This window comes from Octopus bimaculoides, chromosome 3 (assembly GCF_046866305.1).
Source record: "Octopus bimaculoides isolate indiv1 chromosome 3, ASM4686630v1, whole genome shotgun sequence".
NCBI lineage: Eukaryota > Metazoa > Mollusca > Cephalopoda > Octopoda > Octopodidae > Octopus > Octopus bimaculoides.
In genome coordinates, this window is record NC_142930.1 from 31212491 (window position 1) to 31237315 (window position 24825).

A 24825-nucleotide genomic window follows, 5' to 3' on the forward strand; every position below is an offset into this window, starting at 1 on the left:
AGGAAGAGAGAGAGAGAGAGTGAGAAAGGAATAGAGATGGTAGCAATGAAGAGAGAGAAAGAGAGAACGGAAGAGAGTTATAAAATAGCAATGCGTGCACGTGTTTATATAAGAAACACAGAAACTAAATCTTATATCTATAATGTTGATGTGTTTATGTGTATGTTGTCACAGATCACATATGTGTGGTCGTGTATGTTTTTACGTTTCTATGTTATGAAAAATATGTTAGACGTAGAGGAAAGGTATTAAATGAGAGAGAGGAAGAAGAAGTAAGAGTGTAAAATGTAACCAAGTTAATCTATGACTTTGTATGTATCACTTTCTCTCTCCCTCTCCCTCTTTTACTCTTACTCTCTATAACAACGCCGGTACAGGGAGAAGGGAAGGAATATTAAAGTTGCTAGAAACGACAGCCAAATCTCCCTTAAATCACACAAAGTAAACGGAATTTAAAAAATCTAATTACTGCACTGGAAAGTTCAATAAAATTCCATTGATGTAAAAATTTTTACGAAAAAGTGGAAAATGTGGATTTCTATAAACTTTCAAAAAGGCTTCACACAGACACACAACTTCAGCTTTATATATTAAGATATATCATCATCTTCATTTAACGTCCGTTTTCCATGCTGGCATGGCTTGGGTGGTTTGACTGAAAACTGGTAAGCTGGGGAGCTGCACCAGGTTCCAGTCTGATTTGGCATGATTTCTGTGGCTGGATGCCCTTTCTAACGCCAACCGCTCCAAGTGTGTAGTGGGTACTTTTTATGTGCCACCAGCATGGGTACCAGTTATGCGACACTGGCATTGGCCACACTTATGATTTCACTTGGCTTGATGGTCTCCTCAATGACAACATATCGCCAAAAGTTTTGGTCACTTGTCATTGCCTCTGTGAGGCCCAATGGTCATGCTTCACCACCTCGTCCCATGTCTTCCTGGGTCTACCTCTTCCACACGCTCCCTTCACTGTTAGAGTTTGGCACATTTTCACACAGCTGTCCTCATCTGTACACATCACATGACAATACCAGTGCAGTCGTCTCTCTTGCACACCACATCTGATGCCTCTTATGCCCAACTTTTCTCTCAAGACACTGTTGTGCATGTACACTGACATTACACATCCAGCTTCATTTCTTTCAAATCTACAATCGATTTAACATCTGACACGTGACACACTGTACACAAGTACAGGTAAATGCTCTTTTGATGGAGAGAGTGTGCATTGTCTGGGAATAATGGCATATCAGCTGAGATATATAAATATGGTAGCAGTCACCTGCAGAACAAGTTACATAAACTCTTCTTAATCTGGGAATCAAGATCAGTCCCACAGGAGTTTAAAGACACTTCTATTGTCCATCTTTATATGGATAAAGACAACAAATGTGACAACCATAGAGGTATCTCCCTTTTGTGTGTTGCCGGGAAGATCCTTGGAAGGCTTTATCTTACACAGACTAAATGATGTCCTTGCCAGCTTAGTGTTGCCTGAATCTCAGTGTGGATTTTGGGCTGGTAGAGGCACAGTAGATATGATTTTTAGCCTAAGGCAGCTGCAGGAAAAGGTTTGTGAGCACAACCAAGACGTTTTTGTTACTTTTGTAGATCTAACTAAAGCTTTTGACACTATATCTAGGGATGTTCTTTTGGTTGTCCTTAGAAAGCTAGGTGTTCTTGAAATAATGCTCAATGTCATCATTTCTTTCCATTAAGGGATGATGGCTTCTGTTAGATCTAGCAGGTAAGTGTCTGATTCAGTCACAGTCTCAAATGGGATGAAACAAGGCTGTGTTCTTGCACTACTCTTATTTGCTTTGTATTTCTCCATCATGTTGGAAACAATGTTCGTAGGTGTTAAAAAAGGAGTAAAGTTTGAGTACAGAACTGGTGGTGGCTTGTTCAACCAACAGCACTTCAAAGCAAAAACTATGATTTTGGTACAAATAGTTCAAGATTTGCTCTTTGCAGATGATTGTGCACTTGTAGCTTGCACTCTTGAGGACATGCAATGGATTTTAAACAACTTTTCATGTGCATCGAAGGCTTTTGATCTGACCATCAGCATAAAAAAAAAACTGATCTTGTCCATCAGCTCATTCTTGACCATCTTCCCACTGTTGCCTCCATTGTATATGTTGATGGGAAAACATTAAAAACTGTTCTTGGTTCCATTGTATCCAATGATGCGAAGATGGATAAAGAAATTGAGTCCAGAATCAGGAAGGCTAACTCTGCTTTTGGTAAGCTTTATCATAGGCTTTGGAACAGTCAATGTAAAGAAGTCAGTGGTCTTGACAACATTGCTTTATGGTGCTGAATCTTATGAACTTTTCAGCTGATCCTCACATATATATATACATAGGTTTGGTGATGATAAGTTTGATAAGTGCTAATGCACAAAACTCTTGGCCTTTGAATTAACAACCTCAGAATGCTGAACCATTCAGATGAGATAACAAAAGACCTAGCACCTTGCTATACTGAAGAAATCCCGTACTCCACAGCAGAAGTGTTAAGGCTGCATCTCTTGGTGAAGAAGACCAGCTTGCAAGAGTCCTGTTCCAGTGCCAGTACCATGTAAAAGCACTCAGCACACACTGTAAAGTGGTTGGCATTAGGAAGGGCATCCAACCATAGAAACCAAACTAAATCAGACTGGAACCTGGTGCAGCTTTCTGGTCAAACCATCCAACCCCTGCCAGCATGGTAAACAGGCATTAAAGGTTGATGATGGTGATAATGAAACACACACACACACACAAATATGTCATCATCATTTTAATGTCCATGTTCCATGCTGGCATAGGCCGAACAGTTTGACAGGATCTGATGAGTCAAGGACTGCATCATGCTCCAGTGTCAGCTTTAGCATGGTTTCTACAGCTGCCTCTTCATAAAACCACTTCACTGTGTGTACTAGATGCTTTTTTTCAATGAGCACTAGTGAAGTTACCATGCAGCTTGCAAGACTACAAACCTTGAGTGAGAAGGAGGAACTTTGTTAGGAGAATAAAGAATAGAGAGGAATAAAATATGAGGGAAAAGGGCTGGAGCTGAACAGGTTTCTTGCTGAAGAGTAGCTATATGATCACTCATGTTTTAGAAAAGCGGTTGGGGATGATGTGAAGCTGGAAATTGGAGATAGTGTCAGAGTGGACTTTGAAGGTACAAGGTGGGTAGGAATGAGGGAGACAGAGGTTCTAGGAGTGAATGAGAAGAGTAAGAGAACCAGCATGGCCACAGCTCTGAGCTAAAACTACAAAAAAAAATATTTTATCAAACTCAGAAGGATGGAAAACAAATGTGACTTCAGCTGGATTTGGACTGTAATTCTACTATGATAATCCTTTCTATTAAAGGCACAAGGTCTGAAATTTTGGGGAATTACATTGACCCCCAAAAGGATGAAAGGCAAAGTTGACCTTGGCAGAATTTGAACTCAAAACATAACGACGGGTAAAATACCACCAAGCATTTCGTCCAGTGTGCTAACAATTCTACCAGCTTGACGCCTCCACTATAATAATATGTTACATAGACATCAATTAAACCAACCCTAATACTTGATTAGTATTTATTGTATCAGTCCTGGAAAGATAAAGTTGCCCCAAGCTGAGTTTGAACTCAGAATGTGAAAAGTGTAACTAAATATCACAAAACATTCTGTTCAATGGTTTATCAATTTTACTGTTCTTAGTAATCATTTCTAACTCAGACAGGAGACCAGAAATTCATGGAAAGGGGTTAGTCAATTAAATTGATCCCAGTATACTTGAATATACTTTATTTTATCCTGGAAGGATGAAATGTAAAGTTCTCCTCCTATCACATCTATCATTTCCAGCTTACAGGCACATGCTAAAAGTAGGCCTATTCACTGAGGTCATTTCTGTTACTCTTTTAACAAATTTACTAGGCAGCAGTACTTCCTTCTCCACCTCAGTGATATCAATTGTTTCTAATATAGACACAAAGCCATTAATTTTTTTCTAAAGAAACAGTTGATACACTGGTATTCATTCAATCTACCCTGGAAGCATGAAAGATGAGCACAAAGTGATTTGAACTAAGAATCTAAAGGGATATTACAAAATATAGTAAGGTATTTTGTCCACTATTTTATAAATCTCTTGCTCCTAATAATGATTGTTTTAAATTTTGGCACAAGGCCAGCAATTTTAAGAGGAGGGTTTAGTCCATGACATTGACCCCAGTGCTCAGCTGGTACTTATTTTATCAACCCTGAATGGATGAAAGTTAAAGTTGATCCCAGTGGAATTTGAACTCATAATGTAGAGGTGAACAAAATTGTTTTGTCCAGCTATCTAACACTTAATTATCATGATAGTAATAATAATAATAATAATAATCAACCTTTTTACAAAAGGCACAAGGCCTGGAATTTTGGAGGAGGAGACTAGTCGATTACATTAACCTCAGTACTTGACTGGTACTTAATTTATTGACCCCAAAAGGATGAAAAGCAAAGTCAACCTTGGTGGAATTTGAATTGAGAGTGTAAAGATGGATGAAATGCTGCTAAACATTTTGCCCGGTGTGCTAACGATTCTGCCAGCTCACTGCCTTATAATAATAATAATAATGGTTTCAAATTTTGGCACAAGGCCAGCAATTATGGGGAAGGGTTAAGTTAATTACATCAACTCCAGAGTTTAACTGGTACATATTATATTGACCCCAAGAGGATGAAAGGCAAAGTTGACCCCGGTGGAATTTGAATATAATAATAATAATGGTTTTAAATTTTGGCACAGAGCTAGCAGTTTTTGAGTGGGGGGAACAAGTTGACTCCAGTACTTGATTGTTACCAGGGTCAATAATAGTAATAGTAATAATGACAGACTCTGCCGTTGAATATGATGTATGAATGTTCAGCTTTTGCCAAATGACCTGCACAAATGGGTTGTTTATAACGAGCAAATGTATGTGCTGTACCTTAGCTCACACCTTCCATTAAATTGACACTGCCTGAAGAGGTGCATGGCGTACCATATGTCAGGTGTCAAAGTTATCACAGAGCAATGAGATGAAGTGTTTTGCTCAAGAACACAATGCACCATTTGGTCTAGGTATTGAAACCATAATCTTGCGATTGTGAGTACAACACAATCATGAGGTCATGATTTAATAGTAATGATGATGATAATAATAATAATAATAATAATAATAATAATAATAATAATAATAATAATAATAATGGTTTCTAATTTAAGCACAATATGGGTGATTTTGAATTGGAGAAGGGAGCTTAGCTTATACCCAGTCCAACTCAGTAGTTAACATATTTATTTTACCAATCTTGAAAACACGAAAGGTAAAGTTGATCTTGTTGGGACTTGAATGCAACCTGAAGAAAGCTGGAATAAATACAGTTATAAATATTCTATCTGATGTTCCAGTGATTCTGTCAGTCTATTACCTTCAATGACAATAATCCTTTGGGAGGAAGATAGGTCATTACATTGGCTCTAGTGCTCATATGGTACTCATTTTATCAACTCTGAAAGGACAAAAGCAAAGTTCACTTTGGCAGTATTTGAAGTTAGAATGTAAAGCTGGAAGAAGTGCTTTAAACATTTTGTTGCTAAGCATTTCTGATACCTGACTCAAATGTATCAACAATATTTGACTTGTCAATAAAACAAAGCCACTTCTCGGTAGAAAACGGAATTTTTTCCTTGTAATTGCTAAAATAAATAAACTTTAACACTTACCATCATCAAGTTCTTATGTTTCTTTACATAACGGATTAATGTTGTTTTTGGAATGCTAAATAGTTTAGAAGCTTTCATGTAACCCAGCTCTCCTTTCAAGACAGCCATAATAGCTCCTTGAAGATTTTCTTTGTGCCATGAACCCTGTTGTGTTTTTCTGCAATAATTCCTCACCATCTGAAAATAATAAGCAATTGCATAATTGTTTTAACTGATAAATCATAATAGTTATTTTAAAAATATTTCATTTGATTTTTAGATATTTCAGCACATTAGTAGAGTCTTTATACTATGAATTATATTATCTAAGTGACCAGATTTTGAGTCAAGTATTGATTGCCTCTGTAACAAAAAAATAAAAAATAATAATATGTACAAATATACAGAACCACCATCAATTTTCTTAAAATTTTGTTACCAAAGCCTCTTTGGACTAACAATGTAAAGGGATACATGCAACAAAATATAATAGTATTTTGTCTACCATTCTACTAATTTTATCAATCTATTGGCCTTAATAACACTACCAACAACAACAATGATAATAATAATAATGGTTTCACATTTTGGTACAAGGTCGGCAAGTACTGTCTGTCGAGACACAAGGACCTCAGACAGACAATACTTTACACAGTATGCAGTATGTTCCAAGTAAAGCTGATTTTTTGCAAATATGGAGACCTGAAAATTGAGATCACCAAGATGTGGCAGCTGTGAAAGTCAAATGTAAAGGTTGTTCTTGTTATCATCAGAACACTGGGTTTAATGCCACCCAACCTCAAAAAACGTCTGGACATCCATCATCATCATCCAGTGTTTTAAATCCAGGTTTTGTCCCTGTTAATGGGGGTGGCTGGATCTACCTCAATGCCATAGCAACCGAAGTAGGCAAGTGCAGCCCACCCCAACCTTTGGACTGGCTGGTGCCCTTTCTCCTTTGCTATCATGAGGCTTTTTTGGAGCTGGATTTTCTATGGGGAGCATGCCCTTGCTTACCCCTAACCTCAGTTTCTGGACATAAGTGGTCCTGAGACTGAGGCCTCTACCACAATTTTTAGCTCAGGAAGGCAGTACTTGCTGACTTTGTGCCAAAATGTGAAACCATTATTATTATCATTGTTGTTGTTGGTAGTATTATTAAGACCAGTAGATTGATAAAATTATTAGAATGGTAGACGCTATTTATTTTATTAACTCTGACAGGATGGAAGGTAAAATCCACTTAGGCAGAATTTGAACTCAAAATATAAAGATGGATGAAATGACGCTAAGCATTTTGCCCAGTATGCTAATGATTCTGCCAACTCATGCCAGATCAGCATATTATCATGAAAAAAAGAGAAAATGTCAACAAATATGGAGACCTGAAAATTGAGATCACCAAGATGTGGCAGCTGTAAGAGTCAAATGTAAAGGTTGTTCCTGTTGTCATCAGAGCATTGGGTTCAATACCACCCAACCTGAAGAAACGTCTGGACACTTAAAAAATACCCTACAATCTTGGTGTTTTGCAAAAAATCAGCTTTACTTAGAACATACTGCGTAAAGTACTGTCTGTCTGAAGTTCTTGTGACTTGACAGACAGTACAGATCCCCAGTACACACAATATCTTCAATCTACAATATCACAATATTGGATACTGTGTGATGTCTGCAACAACAACAACAACAACAACCCTTTCTACTGTAGGCACAAGGCTTGAAATTTTGGGTGAGGGGGACTAGTCTATTTAATCGATCCCAGTGTTTCACTGGTACTTAATTTATTGAATAATAATAATAATCATATCATGCACAAATGGTTGTGATGCATGTGCCTAGTGTACTCTTATTAGACAAGTAGTCATGATGGGTATATTGGGTTTCATGTATTTGTATCCCAGTGTCACTTTGATGGCATACGTTGCTCTTTCACTCAATAATAATAATGATAACAATATAATCCTTTCTACTATAGGCACAAGGGCTGAAACGTTAGAGGAGAGGATTAGTTGATCACGTCGGTCTTGATGCTTGACTGGTACTTAATTTATTGACTCTGAAAGGATGAAAGGCAAAGTCAACATCAGTGGTATCAGAACATAAAGCTGGATGAAATGCCATTAAGCATTTTGTTCAGTACAGTAATGATTCTGCCAGCACCCTGCCTTGTAGTAATAATAATAATAATAATAATGATAATAATAATAATTTCTTTTATAGGCCACAAAGGCCCAAGACATGGAGGACAAATTAAAGGACAAGATACAACACACAAAAACAGGTGGAGTTTGCATTCATCAAAGGTAGACACTGCAAGATTAAAGGCTATAACAAAGGCTATATAAATAGAAATTAGAGAAATAAATAAATAGAATCCCCAAGACCAGGGCAGTCCATGTAGGGTAATTCAGAAAACGTCATGCAAAAGACCCAGATTACTCTGCCATCTCCAAGGCATGGAGAGTGCCCGCTTCCAGTTTCTTTTCTCCTACTTAAAAGCATACTCACTGTAGATGCATTCAGTCTCACCAGTCTTACCACTCTTGTCCACCTTTTGATAAACACACTAGATGGCAGCACCTTCCTCTTCAATGATATTTGGAGAAATTGATTAAAGCTTGACCAGATAGGAAAGTGCTTGTCTTCAAACTTTTCAGATGGGTCCACCACACAGCCTCTTTTTCCTCAGCTAGAAGGGTAAAGACTCCTTCAGTCATGAATGACCATGAGTTTGCACCTGGAAAGTTCCCCTCCAAGACTCAAGTCTGGGCAAAGTTGTTTATAGAAGACCAGCAGTCACCCATGCATAACAGCCTCCCCTCTTCACACCACCAATATTATCCAAGAGAAAGGCAAAGTCTGATACAGTTTGGCACCAGTGACATTTCTACAGCTGAGCAATATGAAATAAAGTACCTTGCTCAAAAACACAACACAGCCTGGACTAGGAATCAAACTCACTACCTCATGATTGTGAGCCTGACACTTTAACCACTGAGCCATGTACCTACCTTCCATCTCTGCTAAAGGAAGGTGGTGCATTGATCTTCACTATACACTTGATGAACAGCTGGATTCATCTTACACGAGACAGCAACTGCTCAGCACAGTGCCACAAGTCTCTAATGCATGTATACTGAATGATTGCATGATAGACAGTTTCATCTCTCTGCATGCATCTTGGGAAGGTTCAGCTGTTGGTACTTCCATGCCTAATAATAATAATAGTGATAACGAGCGATCAGAGAGCACAAACCTCTGCCAAGGCAACACCAACGATTAGCCAGAGATGATTTTAAAAATGAGAATATCTGAAATAAACTCAACTGCTCTCACAAATGAGAATACTAAAAATGAACCCAACTGCTCTCAAAAATTAAGCAAAAACAAATGGAAAAATAATCCAGAATCCTTGTCCAGTACTAGATCGATCCCAAAATCTAATCATTTCATGCCAGTCGTGAGGCCAAACATCCCTGAAAGTTTCAACCGAATCCATCCAGTGGTTCTTGAGATACCTAGTCCACAGACAAACAAACAAAACCTCTGCCTTCGCTAAGGCAGAGGTATTGTTCACTAAGGAGGTAATAATGATTTCAAATTTTAGTAGCAATTTTGAAGGTAGGGGATAAGTTGATTACATTAACTCCAGTGTTCTACTGGTACTTATTTTATCGACCCCGAAAAGACGAAAGGCAAAGTTGACCTCAGCAACATTTGTGAAAGTGATGCTGAGGTATAAATATATGAAGCCCAATATACTCATCATGACTACCTGTCTGATAAGGAAGGGTACACCAGGCATCACAACCGAATGTGTGCAACAAGGTGGTCTCATATCAAGATAAACAGCACACGATCTTGTACAGTTAGAAATTTCTTCAGGTCAAGTAGTTTATCCTGCTCAAAAGGTCTCTGAATAAGGGCTGTTTAATGATGATGAATGAAACATCCATGTTTCATTCCAGAGGTGAATTATTCAAACTCCAAAGAATTCCACTCAACACTGCTATTTCCAACAGTTTGAACAGTTTATGAGAGACTTTTTTTGTGGGCCTTTTTAACTAAACTGATGGTCATACAAAATTCAAATCTCAAGATGTTCCTATTACTTTTGCTTACAGGAAAAGATGTGACAGACTATTAGTGGTTAATTTCAATGATAAATTATGTGAAGTCAACTAATTAATATGAAAGCTTGAGGCTGTGAAGCAAAAAGCTTCCTTTCCAACCACATGGTACTGCATTCAGTCCCACTGCGTGGCACCCTGTGCAAGTATCTTCTACTACAGCCTCAGGCCGACCAAAGCCTTGAAACTGTAAGAAGTCTGTCGTATATATATATATATATATATATATATATATATATGTGTGTGTGTGTATCTTTGTCCCTCTAGCACCACTTGACAACTGGTGTTCGCATGATTATGTCTACGTCCCCGAAACTTAGCAGTTCAGCAAAGTAGACCGATAGAATAAGTACAAGGCTTAAAAATAAGTCTTGGAGTCGATTTGTTCGGCAAAAACCCTTGATGGTAGTGCCCCGGTATGGCCACAGTCAAATGACTGAAACAAGTAAAAGAATAGAAGAATAAGTATCTTTTGACATTTATTACCCAAATAAGATTGCAGGGGAGATAACTTTACTAACGCTGTTAAGTTTACAAAATAACTTTCAAAGTACTTTTCAGATATTTAATCCCATGTTGAATGAAATTGGGTCTAAAAGTAGGAGAAAAAAAAAAATCTAATCTAAAATCCTCGTATAACAACGAACAGAAAAAATTTGTTTTCTATCTTAGAAATAACGATGGCTGAAAAGTACAAGATCGCCTCAAATATATGTAAATGAATTTTGTGTCAATGTGATTGTGTATATAATATTGTTAAACACATTTTAATATCTCATAAATTATTACAACAATAATGTTTTTAAAAATTAATGATCGGCCTTTTCAATAATATCTGGGGACCTGATTTTCCTGTTTTTGTGAATTGTGTATAAGCGTATCTACATTGTGTATATTACTTGTATTACCTTTGATAGGTTTTGGAACTTTACATTTCACTTTCAGTAGCATCACTTCAATGTATAGCTTTGTTATCTTTCCACTCTACAGAATTATGAACGTTTTCGTACTATCATTATTGAGTGAGAAAGTAAAGCATGCCATCAAACTGACACTGGAATACAAATATACGAAGCCCAATATATCCATCATGACTACCCACCTGATAAGGGTACACCATGCACATGCATCACAACCATATGTGCGCAACATGGTGATCTCATATCAAGATAAACAGCGCATGACCTTACAACCAGGGCCCAGTTAGAATTTTCTTCTTTTTTTTTGATCTAATGTAAATCGAATTTATATTTTCATATATAACATATAAACATGTGCATGCTTTAGAACATTGTCATTTTATAAGATTTTACTGGCAAATTTTAAAATTAACATAGATATTTATTTACATGAAAGAAAATTACAGGAGAACTTTCATTTAACTCTTCCAAATCTTTCTGTTAAAACAGCATTGAAACTATTAGTGGGGAATTTGTTTTTATTACAGCAACTCGTCGCACACCACAAGGTTTAACGAAACCTACTGAAGCAAGCCAGCCAGCATTACTACGGGCGATGGTGAGGCTAAGGATGTTGGGAAAGCCAAGCGTCCTTACGGGTATCACTTGACACCCTGGTGAGGCGAGCTGCCAACGTTGACAAGAACTTTGCTGGACTGATACCTATTAAGCCCTTCCATGTCATATGTGATTTATAATCACTGTACATCAATGATTTGCTTTGCAGAGAAGAAGGAGTCTCAGTTTGTATTTCTGTACAATCAACTATAACTCGACAAGTTGGATACTTTGCACGGAATGATGGTGGCATATGGTCATTCACTGCTTTTCTTGATGGCCACATTACCAGAAATGATAACTGGACATCTAAGTAATCAATCCACTTATTAAATATTATGCCACATGTAGTTGTGCTAATGCAAAAGCGATATGCTAAATCCTCTAATAGCAGCCCAAGTCGCAATCTCATAAGTACAAGAAAAAATTCATCAATTAATCGAAACTGTCTGGGTCTCCTTTGCTCTGTAGATGCACCATGTCTGGCAGTTTCACTTGCTGCATCATCTTTAATTTCATCAAAAAGACAATCAAAAGTCATAGAATTTGGTATTCTCGTGTAAAAGAGAAGCTTCTGATTATCATTTGCACATCTTCATATGTAAGCACAGGTATTTTTGCTTGCGTTTCACAATCCACCATCTTACTTTCCAACGTCTGAGTACTGCTATTTGTAGAAATAGGTTTATTGGCAGGATCACATTGTATTCCTATTTCCTTGGTACCAATTTCCTGTACAGTCTGCACTGACTTGTGTGTAAATGCTGAGACTGATTCAGGATTAACTGGACCACAGTAATCATGAAACATTAAAGAATAGTTCAACATAGACATGGTAGGACTTACAAGCTGTTCTGTAACATTCACATCTTCAACTTCCTTGGTCTCAATATCTTCTGGACATCCATTCACTTGTATATTCTGCAAATAAGTTAAATACGGCTTTACGTGGGCATAGCTTTCAGCAACCATTCACTGATTTGGCCATGAGCATGATGAGGTGTAGAAGAGGTAGGGACAGTCACACTATAAAGTCTAATAATTAGAGGAATATTAGATTCAATGCTGTAAATTTATTATTTAATCAAACAAACACACACACACACACATATATATATATATATATATATATATATATATATATATATATATATAAATATAGCTAGGCTTACTCGAAATTCCAACATTCATTCAGAACATTCACAAATTTCAATGTATTTATTATTTGAATGCAAAATTCTCTATTAAAAATGCCTGTACATCAAACACAACAATCATTAGATTAAACATTCGTGTTTAGCCCAACGTACACCACTCGAGTGGAGGCGCAATGACCCAGTGGTTAGGGCAGCGGACTCGCGGTTTCGATTGCCAGACCGGGCGTTGTGAGTGTTTATTGAGCGAAAAACACCTAAAGCTTCACGAAGCTCCGGCAGGGGATTGTGGCGAACCCTGCTGTACTCTTCCACCACAACTTTCTCTCACTCTTACTTCCTGTTTCTGTTGTGCCTGTAATTCAAAGGGTCAGCCTTGTCACACTGAATATCCCCGAGAACTACGTTAAGGGTACACGTGTCTGTGGAGTGCTCAGCCACTTGCATGTTAATTTCACGAGCAGGCTGTTCCGTTGATCGGATCAACTGGAACCCTTGACGTCGTAAGCGACGGAGTGCCAACACCACTCAAATTTGTTTCTCTCTTGAACTTTAACATGTTCTAATCTGTTAATGAGGAGATAAATCAAAGAGACATTTCACTCATCTACTAACTGCGTATATGATCATGCACTTACTGATATTTTAAATACTTTGTTTGGAAAAATGGATGGCAAGGGGTGATCTTTCGATGGTCCATTAAAAGTGACGAAATGCTGGGAACACATTTGGCTATTTGCAGTGTAAACAAAGTCTTTCCTCACAAGTTTCGATCTCTGAAGCCAAATACGACGAATAGCTACGTTTGCAGGGTATCTATGTAGTGAAATAACTTTGCCGTCTACATTCTTCCCTCTATAGTGGCTGCATATACAGCAGTATTTGCGTGATTTGTTCGGAGACATATTAACCGGTCAGTACAGTATGTGAGTCGTTAGTCTGCGGAAGTTAAAGCAAGTCACTGAGCATGCGTACATGTCAAACGGGAGAGTTCCAATCAGGGGTGGATAACAACCTCATCGGAACCCCCTATAGCTTTGTTATCTTTCCACTCTACGGAATTATGAACTTTTTCGTACTATCATTATTGATTGAGAAAGTAAAGCATGCCATCAAACTGACACTGGAATACAAATATACGAAGCCCAATATATTCATCATGACTACCCGTCTGTTAAGGGTACACCATGCACATGCATCACAACCATATGTGTGCAACATGGTGATCTCATATCAAGATAAACAGCGCATGACCTTACAACCGGGGCCCAGTTAGAATTTTCTTTTTTTTTTTTTGATCTAATGTAAATCGAATTTATATTTTCATATATAACATATAAACATGTGCATGCTTTAGAACATTGTCATTTTATAAGATTTTACTGGCAAATTTTAAAATTAACATAGATATTTATTTACATGAAAGAAAATTACCGGAGAACTTTCATTTAACTCTTCCAAATCTTTCTGTTAAAACAGCAAAACTATTAGTGGGGAATTTGTTTTTATTACAGCAACTCGTCGCACACCACAAGGTTTAACGAAACCTACTGAAGCAAGCCAGCCAGCATTACTACGGGCGTTGGTGAGGCTAAGGATGTTGGGAAAGCCAAGCGTCCTTACGGGTATCACTTGACACCCTGGTGACAAGAACTTCGCGGTTAGTGGCCCAGCCCTCCGAACATCTTCAATGCCACAGGTTGGAAGAAATAGTTCACTATCAAGTCCCGATACTTCAGGGTTTTCTTCCGTTCGGCTACGGAAGCAGTGACCCTCCCATTAACTGCTGCATCCAGGATGTGGGAGGAAGCAAAGGAGTCGCAGACTGTTTCATCTCAAATGAGGTACCTTCCTCTAACCCAGGGACAGAGGGTAAGATTATCTGGTCTCTTTCCATCACTTCTGGATAACCCCGACGGCTCCAGAACAGGGGATATTAATCCGACCCAGGACCCGCTTAATCATTAGGTTTAGCTCGGTGTGGCGAGTGAAGGTCGAGTAGCCCATCCTGCTCAAGAGGTCCCTGAATAATGTTCATGAATGAAACACCCATGTTTCCAGGGGTGGATTATTCAAACCCCAAAGAATGCCTTTCAACACATGGCTATGATGCTCCTCCATTACTCCTCGTGATCAGAGATACACGCATTGTCAGCCAGTAAGTGACATGCTCAACCGTTTAAGGCCAAGTCACCAACAATCAAATTTGTGGTATTGAGCAGAATATTTCCTGTGGCCCATCTTTTATACCAAGACAAAAACATGTGATAACACTTCCAATCAGTTATGATCAGAAGCCACCAGAGTCACTGCCTGGTGGTGCATCAGGGAATTATTTTTATTATCATGTTATCGATTATCCTTTACTTGTTTCAGTCATTGTTTAAAACCTGTCGTTCTCTTTTACCGAACCACTAAGTCACGGAGACATAAAACAAATCTTCACTGGTTACCAAGCGGTGGAGATGACATATGCATGCATGCACGCACACAAACACACACACATACGACCTATACGAAGCGGGTTCTGCTGGTACATCGGCCCAGGTCCCGTGAATATATGTGTATTTGTGTGTAGATATATAAACGATGACCTTCTTTCAGTTTCCGTCTACCAAATCCACTCACAATGCATTGGTCGGCCTTTGGCTATAGCACAAGACACTATTTTATCAGGTGCGCTTGGTCCCCTTGCACCCTCTGTTTCTGAGTATATGTGCATTCATAGCACTTTATCCAGTCAAACATTTCAATTCTAATAGAACTTCTTTCTGCAAGTCATCCAAATAGTCTGTGGTCAACTTCTGTTTTAAGTTATTCCAAAGCACTTGAATTACTTAGAGATTTACAGTAAAAAAGATTCTGCCGAGGTCGACTTTGCCTTTCATCCTTTCGGGGTCGATAAAATAAGTACCAGTTGAGCACTGGTGTCAATGTAATCGACTTACCCCCGCCTTCGAAATTGCTGCCTTGTGCCAAAATCTGAATCAATATTATTAAACAAAATAGAAGTAAAAAGAGGTTGTGTGTTAAGAAGTTTGTTTCCCACATATTTTATTTCAAGTTCAGACCCACAACATGCTATTGTGTGATGTCCCTGAGTTTCTCAATTGCATTACCAAAATAAATGAAATTGAAATGATTAACATCATGGGGTCTAGCTCACTAGGAGCTTAACTTTACTCAAAATAATAATTTTATAAACTAAATTATTTCCCTGTGACATATAAAACTATATTTTTGTTTGGCAAAAGGCCAATTTTGTTGTTGAGTGGAAAATTAGTTGCTTGAATCGTTCGCACCAAATAACTGGAATTTTATGTTATCAACATCAAAACAACGCAAAGAAACGGGCAAATACCAATCAAGCATTTTTGACAACATTCATTCTGAAATGATCTAGCATTTCCATCCAGCTTAATGTGTCTCGCGAGCGTATTTTATCAAAACTTACGTTATTTGTACTGTCAGCAAACTATCTATATGGTATGGAACACTCAATAATTTAACAATTATATCAGATCTTAGATTAGGACTATTTATACGCCTACAAATTAGACAACATTTTCGCCAGGAAAGCTATTTAAAACGAAACAATTGCATTCGACAAAGTTTTACTTCAACACACTCAAACATTATGTAGCTCCATGCACAGGTTGTCATATTCGTTTGAGACTATTTCTTTCTCTTTTTTTTTTTTTTATTAAAATATGTATTTAAAAAATTGTAAACATTCGTGATTATACGCACGCACACACACACACACTGTTTACTCAGTTTGGTTAAGGTAAAGCCTTCAGGAAATATATCAATGTTTGATATCCATTATCTGATCTCATTAAATAAATATTGATTTTGATATTTCACTAAAAAGTGGGAGACAAACAAGTCTGCAAACAACACACTACGAATATGAAGAAAAACGTCAATAATCTCATCGAAGAGAAGTAGCAATTCTTCTTAATTTAGGTACAAGACCAACAGTTTTGATGGAAGGGGTAAAGTCGATTACATTAATCCAGTGCTTGAATGGTATTTTATTTTATCAACTTCGAAACCTTAGGATGAAAAGCAAAGTTGATCTCATCGGAATTTTAACTCAAAACGCTAAGAGCTGGAATCAATGGGAAATAATAAATACACGCTTATAAATGATGCACTGTTTTTACTTTTATGTCATTGAAGTACAATTTTGCCTGCCTTCCTACACACACACACGATTTCTAAAACCAGTCAAAAGATACAGGCAGTGATATATTGGTTAATAGAGCGGATGTATTATGAATAAAATACAATATTATATTCTGATATCATCTTTCATACTCTATGAAATCTCTACCCCTGGATGAAACCAATCGTTAAAGTGGCTTTTTTAAAAAATAATAACAAATAGTAACAACAGATCCTTTGACAGCCTTAGGACCACGCATTGGATCCTGGCTCTATAGGGAACAGAAACAAGAATCAGTAATGACACATACACACATACGTGAATACATATATACATACACACATGTATGTCTATATGTTTATTTATATAAGACACCATGCAGAGTTTCTGTGTGCGCGCGCGGCCTTCTTATACTTTAATCATGGAAATTGAAAACAACGCTAGGCTGATTATTGACACTAAAATATAAAGAAAGTAATTTTTAAAATGTCATTCGTTGTTATTTTGCAGACTATAAATTGTACTACTTGTGTAATCGGATCTGTACATTCGTTCATAGATCTTTTTGTCTGAGTAGTCCATGTGATAGATTTTATGAACAAATGTGTTATGTATGCTAAAATTTTCATACAGAAAAATAGGATGGAGTGAAATATCGTTCAAACGATAATTGGCGACGTTAACTACGCAAAATCTCACGAAGTTATGATTTAGAACGAAAACAAAGAAGTAACATATAATAAATAAAAAAAAAACACGAATGGTCCGTCATACTTTTTTTCATTGATTGAGACATATCTTTAATTGTCTTACATTTCATAAATCATACTCACATTGGCAACTAAATCCTCGTCATTAGACATGTGTTTTCCTTAATGTAACAGTCTCTTCATAAACTGATTTTTTTTCTGAAGTGAAGATTAATTTACGGCTGATTCTCTGGTCAAGTAGACTGACGAGTGTAAAAGTGATAGTAGTCCGCTTTGCCTCTTGGGTAGTCTATTTTGTTGCGCTTCCTCTAAGATCCTCTCAGAAGAGACAAATGAATTGGGTTACTTTTGCTTGCTTGAATTACGAATAATTTATTTTACCGTCAAATATTTAGTTTATCATATATGACATATTTGAATGTATTTTAGTAATCGTTTTTAGCTCGTGATAAACAAGTGGACCGCGAGTTTGTAAAAATAAATCCTTTTTTTTTTTTATTTCCATACTTCCGTATAAATAAAAACGCACTGTATAAGTAACTCCTGTTGGTGTAAGCATCCAAATCGACTGCAGTATATTAAATAAGGCCACGTCAACCTTGATGAAAAAGGGTGAATCTAAATACAAAAATACATTGTCTGACGCTCATGGTCAAAAGCAAAATAAAACAAGATATCGGCTCATCTATAACTTATTTATTTATTTATGATACATGAATATATTTCAAAGCTTAAGTTGCAATTTCGGAATGCTCTTTGAATTTCATTTTGATTACTCTGAAATATCTTAACAAAACGAGATTATCCCAAATTATGTTGCACCTAACCATATATTCTTTATGGAGAACGCATCCCTTGGAAATTTTCCAATGCTTTTTATTTAAATTGCACAAGGTCTAACAGATGCGTTCGAGACTTTTCTTCGCCAGGGAGGACTAATAAGATCAAAACATGTCTAGAGTTGTCAGTGTCTTTACTAAAACTCACATTCAATCTCCATTACTCCATTTATTCTTTAACCACTTAAAATTCCGGAGTTTACTAATTTGCCCCCTTTGGCAATAATTATCATTAATTATCTTAATCATTTTCCTCCTCATTGCGAGTACATGATTAACAATTCATTTTGACTCACTAAAGTGAGTATATTACAGACCTAGCGACCCTCAAAAACCAAAAGTCGTGAGAATTCGAACCTAGAGTTCGAAAAAGTAGTGAGACACCATCAAATTTCCTAGCAGAGCAGGTTTTAGTGTGAGCGTAATTGGGATTCTATGTCATGTTATATCTACAGTAAACAGAATGTACCCTTAAGGATTTTAATGTGTGTGTGTGTGATAAGAAAGAACAAATGTATATAATAAATATAACTCAAAGCTAGAGGCCAAGTTAAGAACAGAACCACAGAGTCAACTGTAGGATGATGCGAACTGGAGATGATGCTGCCGCATGCAGAGTGGTCTATGAGTAGGCTAAAAATGGACCTCGGGTTTTTAGACGTTATAAACTTTTGGCGGGATTTGTCTTTGGAGAAAGCGTGCGAAATTGCTTGTAAAAAAGCGAGGGCATGAGATTATGAGTAAAATCATGCGACTCACATCAAAGTCGTGGGACTTGGTAAGTCTGATGTTAGCCTCCACTTAACTAATCTTTTTTTAGCCATGTCTTCAAAACCATTTGTATTTCGAGTATTCATCCGTTAACTTTTTTTTATTTTAAAAAGTTATCTAATCTTGGTCGAATTGGCCCAACTCGATCACGACACCAATAAGCGTTCGGTAGGTCAGTAGAGTCAATCGATGAAGACTTTTGCAGAACGACTGAGTCGTCTAAATCCATGCTGGATGTTCATGGAATGTATAGTTAATGCAGGCATCCTTAGTCCTCTAGCAATGCCATGCAAAACGCACAAGCCTCTCTCTAATGATATCAGTGACTACAAGAAGGCTGCTGTACAGATTTTTTTAGGAAGTGGGGAGTCAGACTCTTTTTCCACGAGATATTCAGAACGGCCTGTAATATACAGGTGTATGCACCATCAAGCCTTGTTACCAGTTATTTGGTAAGTGTCCACAGTAGCGGAAGAAAATTGTTTTAAGATCTGAGAATGATGACTTCCGGAACACATTGTAGCCATCAAGCATAGCTATGCTTTTGCAAGACGATTTTTAAACTTTTTCTCTGGATGTGGTGTTGCTTCCTAAGATAGAGGAGTCTACGGATTTTAAAGAGTTTTGTTTGATTGTGCTTATTAAGCCCTCTTGATTAACAAATGCATTAAGCCTTGGAGCTATTGACATACAGGCAATATCTTCTGCCGCTTTCTCGGGGTCATTAAAAGAGTTATGGATTCGGAGATGATGCTTGTAAAGAGAACGATACCATCAATACAGTCTTCGTCTACTATTATTGTGGGATGTTGACGAGGGGTGGATTTTATTTGAATAAAGTAGAATTCTTAAATTTTGCCAAATAAAGTTCGAAGGACGTTTACTAAGTGGACGATAAGCAAGAATGGTGCAAATATATCACTCTGCGAGACACCTGTGTTGATGTCGAAGAAGTGATATCTTCATTAGCCCTTGCTTTCTTGAATTAATGCTGCTACTAATTCTTAAGGGACACTATAAGAAGAATTAGCTCCATTTTGCTTCTGTTTTTATGTAGACTGCCGTAGGTTTTAAGTCTGGTTCGTTCAGAGTGTATTAAGAACTAACATTAGACTAGTTTTTCTGAACCAGTTTTGGATTTTACGTAAGAATACTTCGAGTTCACGTTGTGTGCAGTTTAGTATTAACTTTTTGCAACTTTTTGCTGTTTCCATTGTAAAAGTAAAGACTTTGTAAATTTTAGCCAAGCCTAAATTAGCTTTCTGGGAAACTGGAGTCCACGATTTTCAGTTCACTTCTCAATTGGATTTTGATTGTATAATGCTCTACAAAATTAGGGAGGGTATCATCGAATGACCTTAGCTTTGATAACATACCGCCAGACTCAAGTTGGAGTAATTTTTCTTCATTCTCCTTTCTGATGCTGTGTAGAACATAATGAACGACCTATTTCTTCGTTAAAAATTGTCTCAGACTTCACGGTTAAATAAGAAACTTTTGTTTCAGAACATGACTGTTGATGCAGGTAAATCGATCTCTCCTGGCGACTTCACAAACATAATACTGACACACCCAAGTTGATCTGGATAAACTTACTATCTTGGAGCGCAAAATTATTCATCTGCTCTGGGAGAGCAGACTCGACATTTCTCACCAACTGAAGAAAACTAAATATCAGAATTTGGTTGGTGAAGCTTTCGTCAAAGAAAGATACAGTTTTCCTGCAGAATCAGACAACAGTTCATCATTTCAAGCTCATTATATACAAACCATTGTGGTTTACACAACAAGTGCAGGTCATAATCCTTTTGTGCTTTAGAATTAGTATCATCAGTATAAAAATGTTTCTGAAGTAGTGTCTTTGAAATTTGCAATGAAATTTTATGGAGCTAATATACGAACTCCCATTCATAGAGTCATAATGTATTTTTGACACAACAATGAAGCTGAGCAGATAAATATGTAGTGGTTTCATGCAGGCATAGCGTGGATTCGATTCTCGATAGTCAAATTTCACTTAACAGTTCAACAGCACTTTTCTCACGGTAAAACAATAGTTTTTCTGTGAGTGACACGAGTTACACTTGCCAGATGCCATCGCTAAGCAGAATAATATCTTTGCCACTTGACCCTTCTAACCTCTTCTAGGCCACCAAAAGCTAGAATAGTGACAACAGACCCCTAACGAAATCTATTGTTCTCAACAATATATCTATCCTTCTAGCTGGTTTTGGATAGTTATAAATACTAGAATTTGGTAAGGCAAAATCAGTTAGTGAACAGAGACCAACTAGAGTCATGACCACAAGCAGGCAGCCACTTGAGATCAAACGGCCATAAGGAGAAAGAAGGTTACAACCTGCCAACTCTGAGACACAACGTCCATCGACTCTATAACTTTCACTAACTCAATTTCTTGTCCCTTACAACATCATTCTATCACCAACCCACTGCATTGCCGTTACATTGGTGACACAAACCGTTAAATTGGTGACCCAGAACTACAACGAATACTATTTCCGTTACAAATATATAAACGACCTATCATTGACATCCATAGTGCATGGGGCACTCTTTGATAAGTTGAGAGTCACCGTACACAAAGGCACACCACTGTCATGTTTTGCTTTTGATATCTCGTTAACCAGAGAGAAATTGAAATTCTTAGACTTGGTCAATTTCATAGGGATGTTGAAGATAAGACAGACAGAGAAAAAAGATGGCTGTGGATGACTAAAAGTGATTTAAAACCGGAAACGGAGGCTCTAATCTGTGTTGCCCAAGAGCCATCACTAAGAACCAACTAGATAAAATACAGAATAGACAACACAGCAGAAAGTGATAAGTGCAGAATCTGTAGATAAAACGGTGAAACCGTATGGCATATTACCAGCCAATGTACGCCACTAGCCCAGAAGGAATATAAGAGATGCCACAACAATTTAGCCAGGCTTGTCCATAAGACACTTTGCAACAAGTATGAACTTGACAGAGCCAAAAAATTGGTACGACCACAAACATGAAGGCATCGTCGAAAATGGAAATGCAAAGATTTTAGGATTCAGTGCGACCATGAGATAGAGAATAGGAAGCCGGACATAGTCTTAATTGAGAAAGAAAACAAACTATGCTGGATCATAGATATAGCATGCCCAGCTGACAACAAGGTGTGCGATAAAGAAGAAAGAAAAGTCGAGAGATATGACAGGTTAGCTTGGGAAGTTAAGTAGTTGTGGTCGATGAAAAAGGTAGCAGTAGTACTAATAATTGTCGGAGCCCTGGGAACAGTGAGCAAAAATCTCGAGAAGTACATGGAACAAATAGGGGCTGCAGTAAGGGTGGAGCACTCGCAGAAAACAGCACTGCTTGGAACCGCTCGAATACTCCGGAAGGTGTTCGAACAATAAGAGGTGTTACCTTAGTTCACTGGTAGTGAACAGCTGACACTGTAATACATCTCCAGCGTTAGAAGCTGTGCAAAGGCAACAACAACAACAACAACAACAATAATAATAATAAATAAATAAATAAAAATAAAGCGGAAAAAGTAGCAGTTACATTTACGGAATATGCTTATTTCTGATTGGTAGTAATATAAAACGCTTGAGAAACTACTCTCGTCCTGAATAATGAACTCATTACTACAAACCAACGATTCAGTTGTCCAGAATAGTATTATTAACTAAAAGATCAATCAATTTTATTCTGTCGTTGGTGCTGTGTAGTATCGATGACAAGGCCTCTTAAATTTTCTTGAAAAAATTTACGTTGGCGAAACAAAAGAATGTGAAGTTAGAAAGTAGAGGAACGAAACACAATATTTTAAGGCATTTAATCTGACATTCTACTGATTCTGCTAAATCACCGCCATGAAATTAACGAAATCTATCAAAATCTTCAAGATAAGCATTCAATTTAGTTGGCAGATTGGAAAAAAAAAAAAAAAAAAAAAAAAAAATACGGTCTTCACAGATTTTCTACTGATTCAGCTGACAAGCAGTTATCTCATCCACTAGCTTTCATTCTGTCTGTCTCTCCTATTTTGTAATGTTGTTTCCTACCCTCTTTATAAGTTGAGCGTAAAAATAATACCTGACATTTTTAAAAATTTCGTTCCCATGAACATTATGTTGTAGTCGTATGATAAATAACATGTATGGTTCTTCAGAACCGTGGACAGAAAGATTTATCCCTAGAAGAAGGTTGTTTTCGAACTCCCGTTCACCAGTTATCAGAACCAAGTGCAGCATAATTTTAACTATTTATTTATTACCAAAGATCACACAATACCGAACTGGGTTTTAGCTTTGTCAGAAGTATTTAGCATACTTTCTTGCGCTAAAGGTTTTGTGTATCTGAAATCTGCAACTTCAATTTGTAGTTTTCGCAAAATGTTCGATGAACAAGCATTTTGCTAAGGCTGCCATGGCAGGCATCGCGAAAAAAAAATTCAGAACCTTACACAAACATTTGGAGTAATGTTTTCCAGTTTGTAACGGTATACTTCGTTGAGTAAATCCATGGGTTTAAATAGTAGTTCCCCAAACTTACAACAGTATGTTATAATTTTCATGTCGGTCAATTCATTTGAAAGTATTTTGGTAGTTGCATGGGCATTTTACGTTTGTGCAGAGGACATGCACTTTGTGGTCAAAAGACTTTCCGGTGTAGACAACTATTTCCAGATCAACAAAAAAGTATGAGAAGTGTTCTTTCCAGTTTCAAATCTTGTTAAGCTTCTACTTGAAGGAATCGTCAATCGGGGCGGAGAACCCCTCCAAAATAAGGGAGTTTCATGCATCAGAATCCTCTGAACGGCTTTCATAACTCATCAAAAAACTTCTTTCGTTTTCTCTATTGTATTTGAATTACTGTACAATTTGTCAGCAGAGTGTCAAATTAATCTCGTTATTTCTTCGGATATTTTTTATGAATATTTCAATGTTGTTCTCTCCATTGTCGACCATGACATCTCTTGACACCAATTTTATGCTTCAGAGGTTTAAAGGAGCAACAATGTTGAACCAGATGGTTCAATAAGGGACATCCTGTTATAAATAGGTATTATTTTGTGAGTAATCTCCACTGGAAGCCATGATACGTGTGACAGTGTGACAACTTACAAACAAGAGAATGTTAGTGTGTGCGTGTGTGTGTGTGTGCGTGCGCGCACACGTATATGTGTATATGAAAGAAAGAAAAAAGAGAGAGTGAGTGAAAGAGAGAGAGAGAGAGAGAGAGAGAGAGAGAGAAAGAGTGTGTGTGTGTGTGTGTGTGTGGTGTGGTATTCAATAATGCTTTCTACTATAAGTACAAGGGCCTGAAATTATCGTGAAAAGGACGAGTCGATTATATCGACACCAGTGCTCGACTCGTACTTATTTTATCGACCTCAGAAGAAAAAAAGACAAAGTTCAGTTCCTCAGCGGAATTTGAACTCAAAATGTAAAACTGGAAGAAATGCCAACAAGTCGTTTGTCCGGAGTACAAACGATTCTGCGTGCTAACGTTTGTGTTCAATAATTCATGCAGTTCGGTGGAAAAGATATTGCAATGAAAGGAAATGGTGGCAGAGGGAAATGATGACGGAAAGGAAATAAGAATGATGGAGACTAAAAGGGGAGGAGGAAGAGGAGGAATCTGTAAATGAATTTGTATTGTTTTATATATTACATAACTGGTAATAGGGAAGACTCAGCTAATGGGATCTATTTTAAAACGGGGGCGCCAGTATTTTCTTAACGAAACACTAACGAAACACTTTGAAACTTGAGACACTGGTAGAATGTGTCATATAAAATATCTTT

At 37.3% G+C, this 24825-nt stretch overlaps 1 protein-coding gene across 1 annotated transcript in view; it reads right to left on the reverse strand.

Annotated features, from left to right (window-relative positions):
* The window catches only part of LOC128247344 (uncharacterized), a 96640-nt gene extending 79181 nt beyond the window's left edge, over positions 1 to 17459 (reverse strand). The window contains exons 1-3 of the mRNA XM_089348761.1: positions 13166 to 17459; positions 12220 to 12294; positions 5745 to 5921 (exon numbers count right to left, since the gene is read on the reverse strand). Of these exons, the coding sequence (XP_089204887.1) occupies positions 5745 to 5921; positions 12220 to 12294; positions 13166 to 13432 (519 nt within the window). The 5' untranslated portion in view covers positions 13433 to 17459. The remainder of the gene's footprint in view (positions 1 to 5744; positions 5922 to 12219; positions 12295 to 13165) is intronic.
* Between the last annotated feature and the right edge of the window lie 7366 nt (positions 17460 to 24825).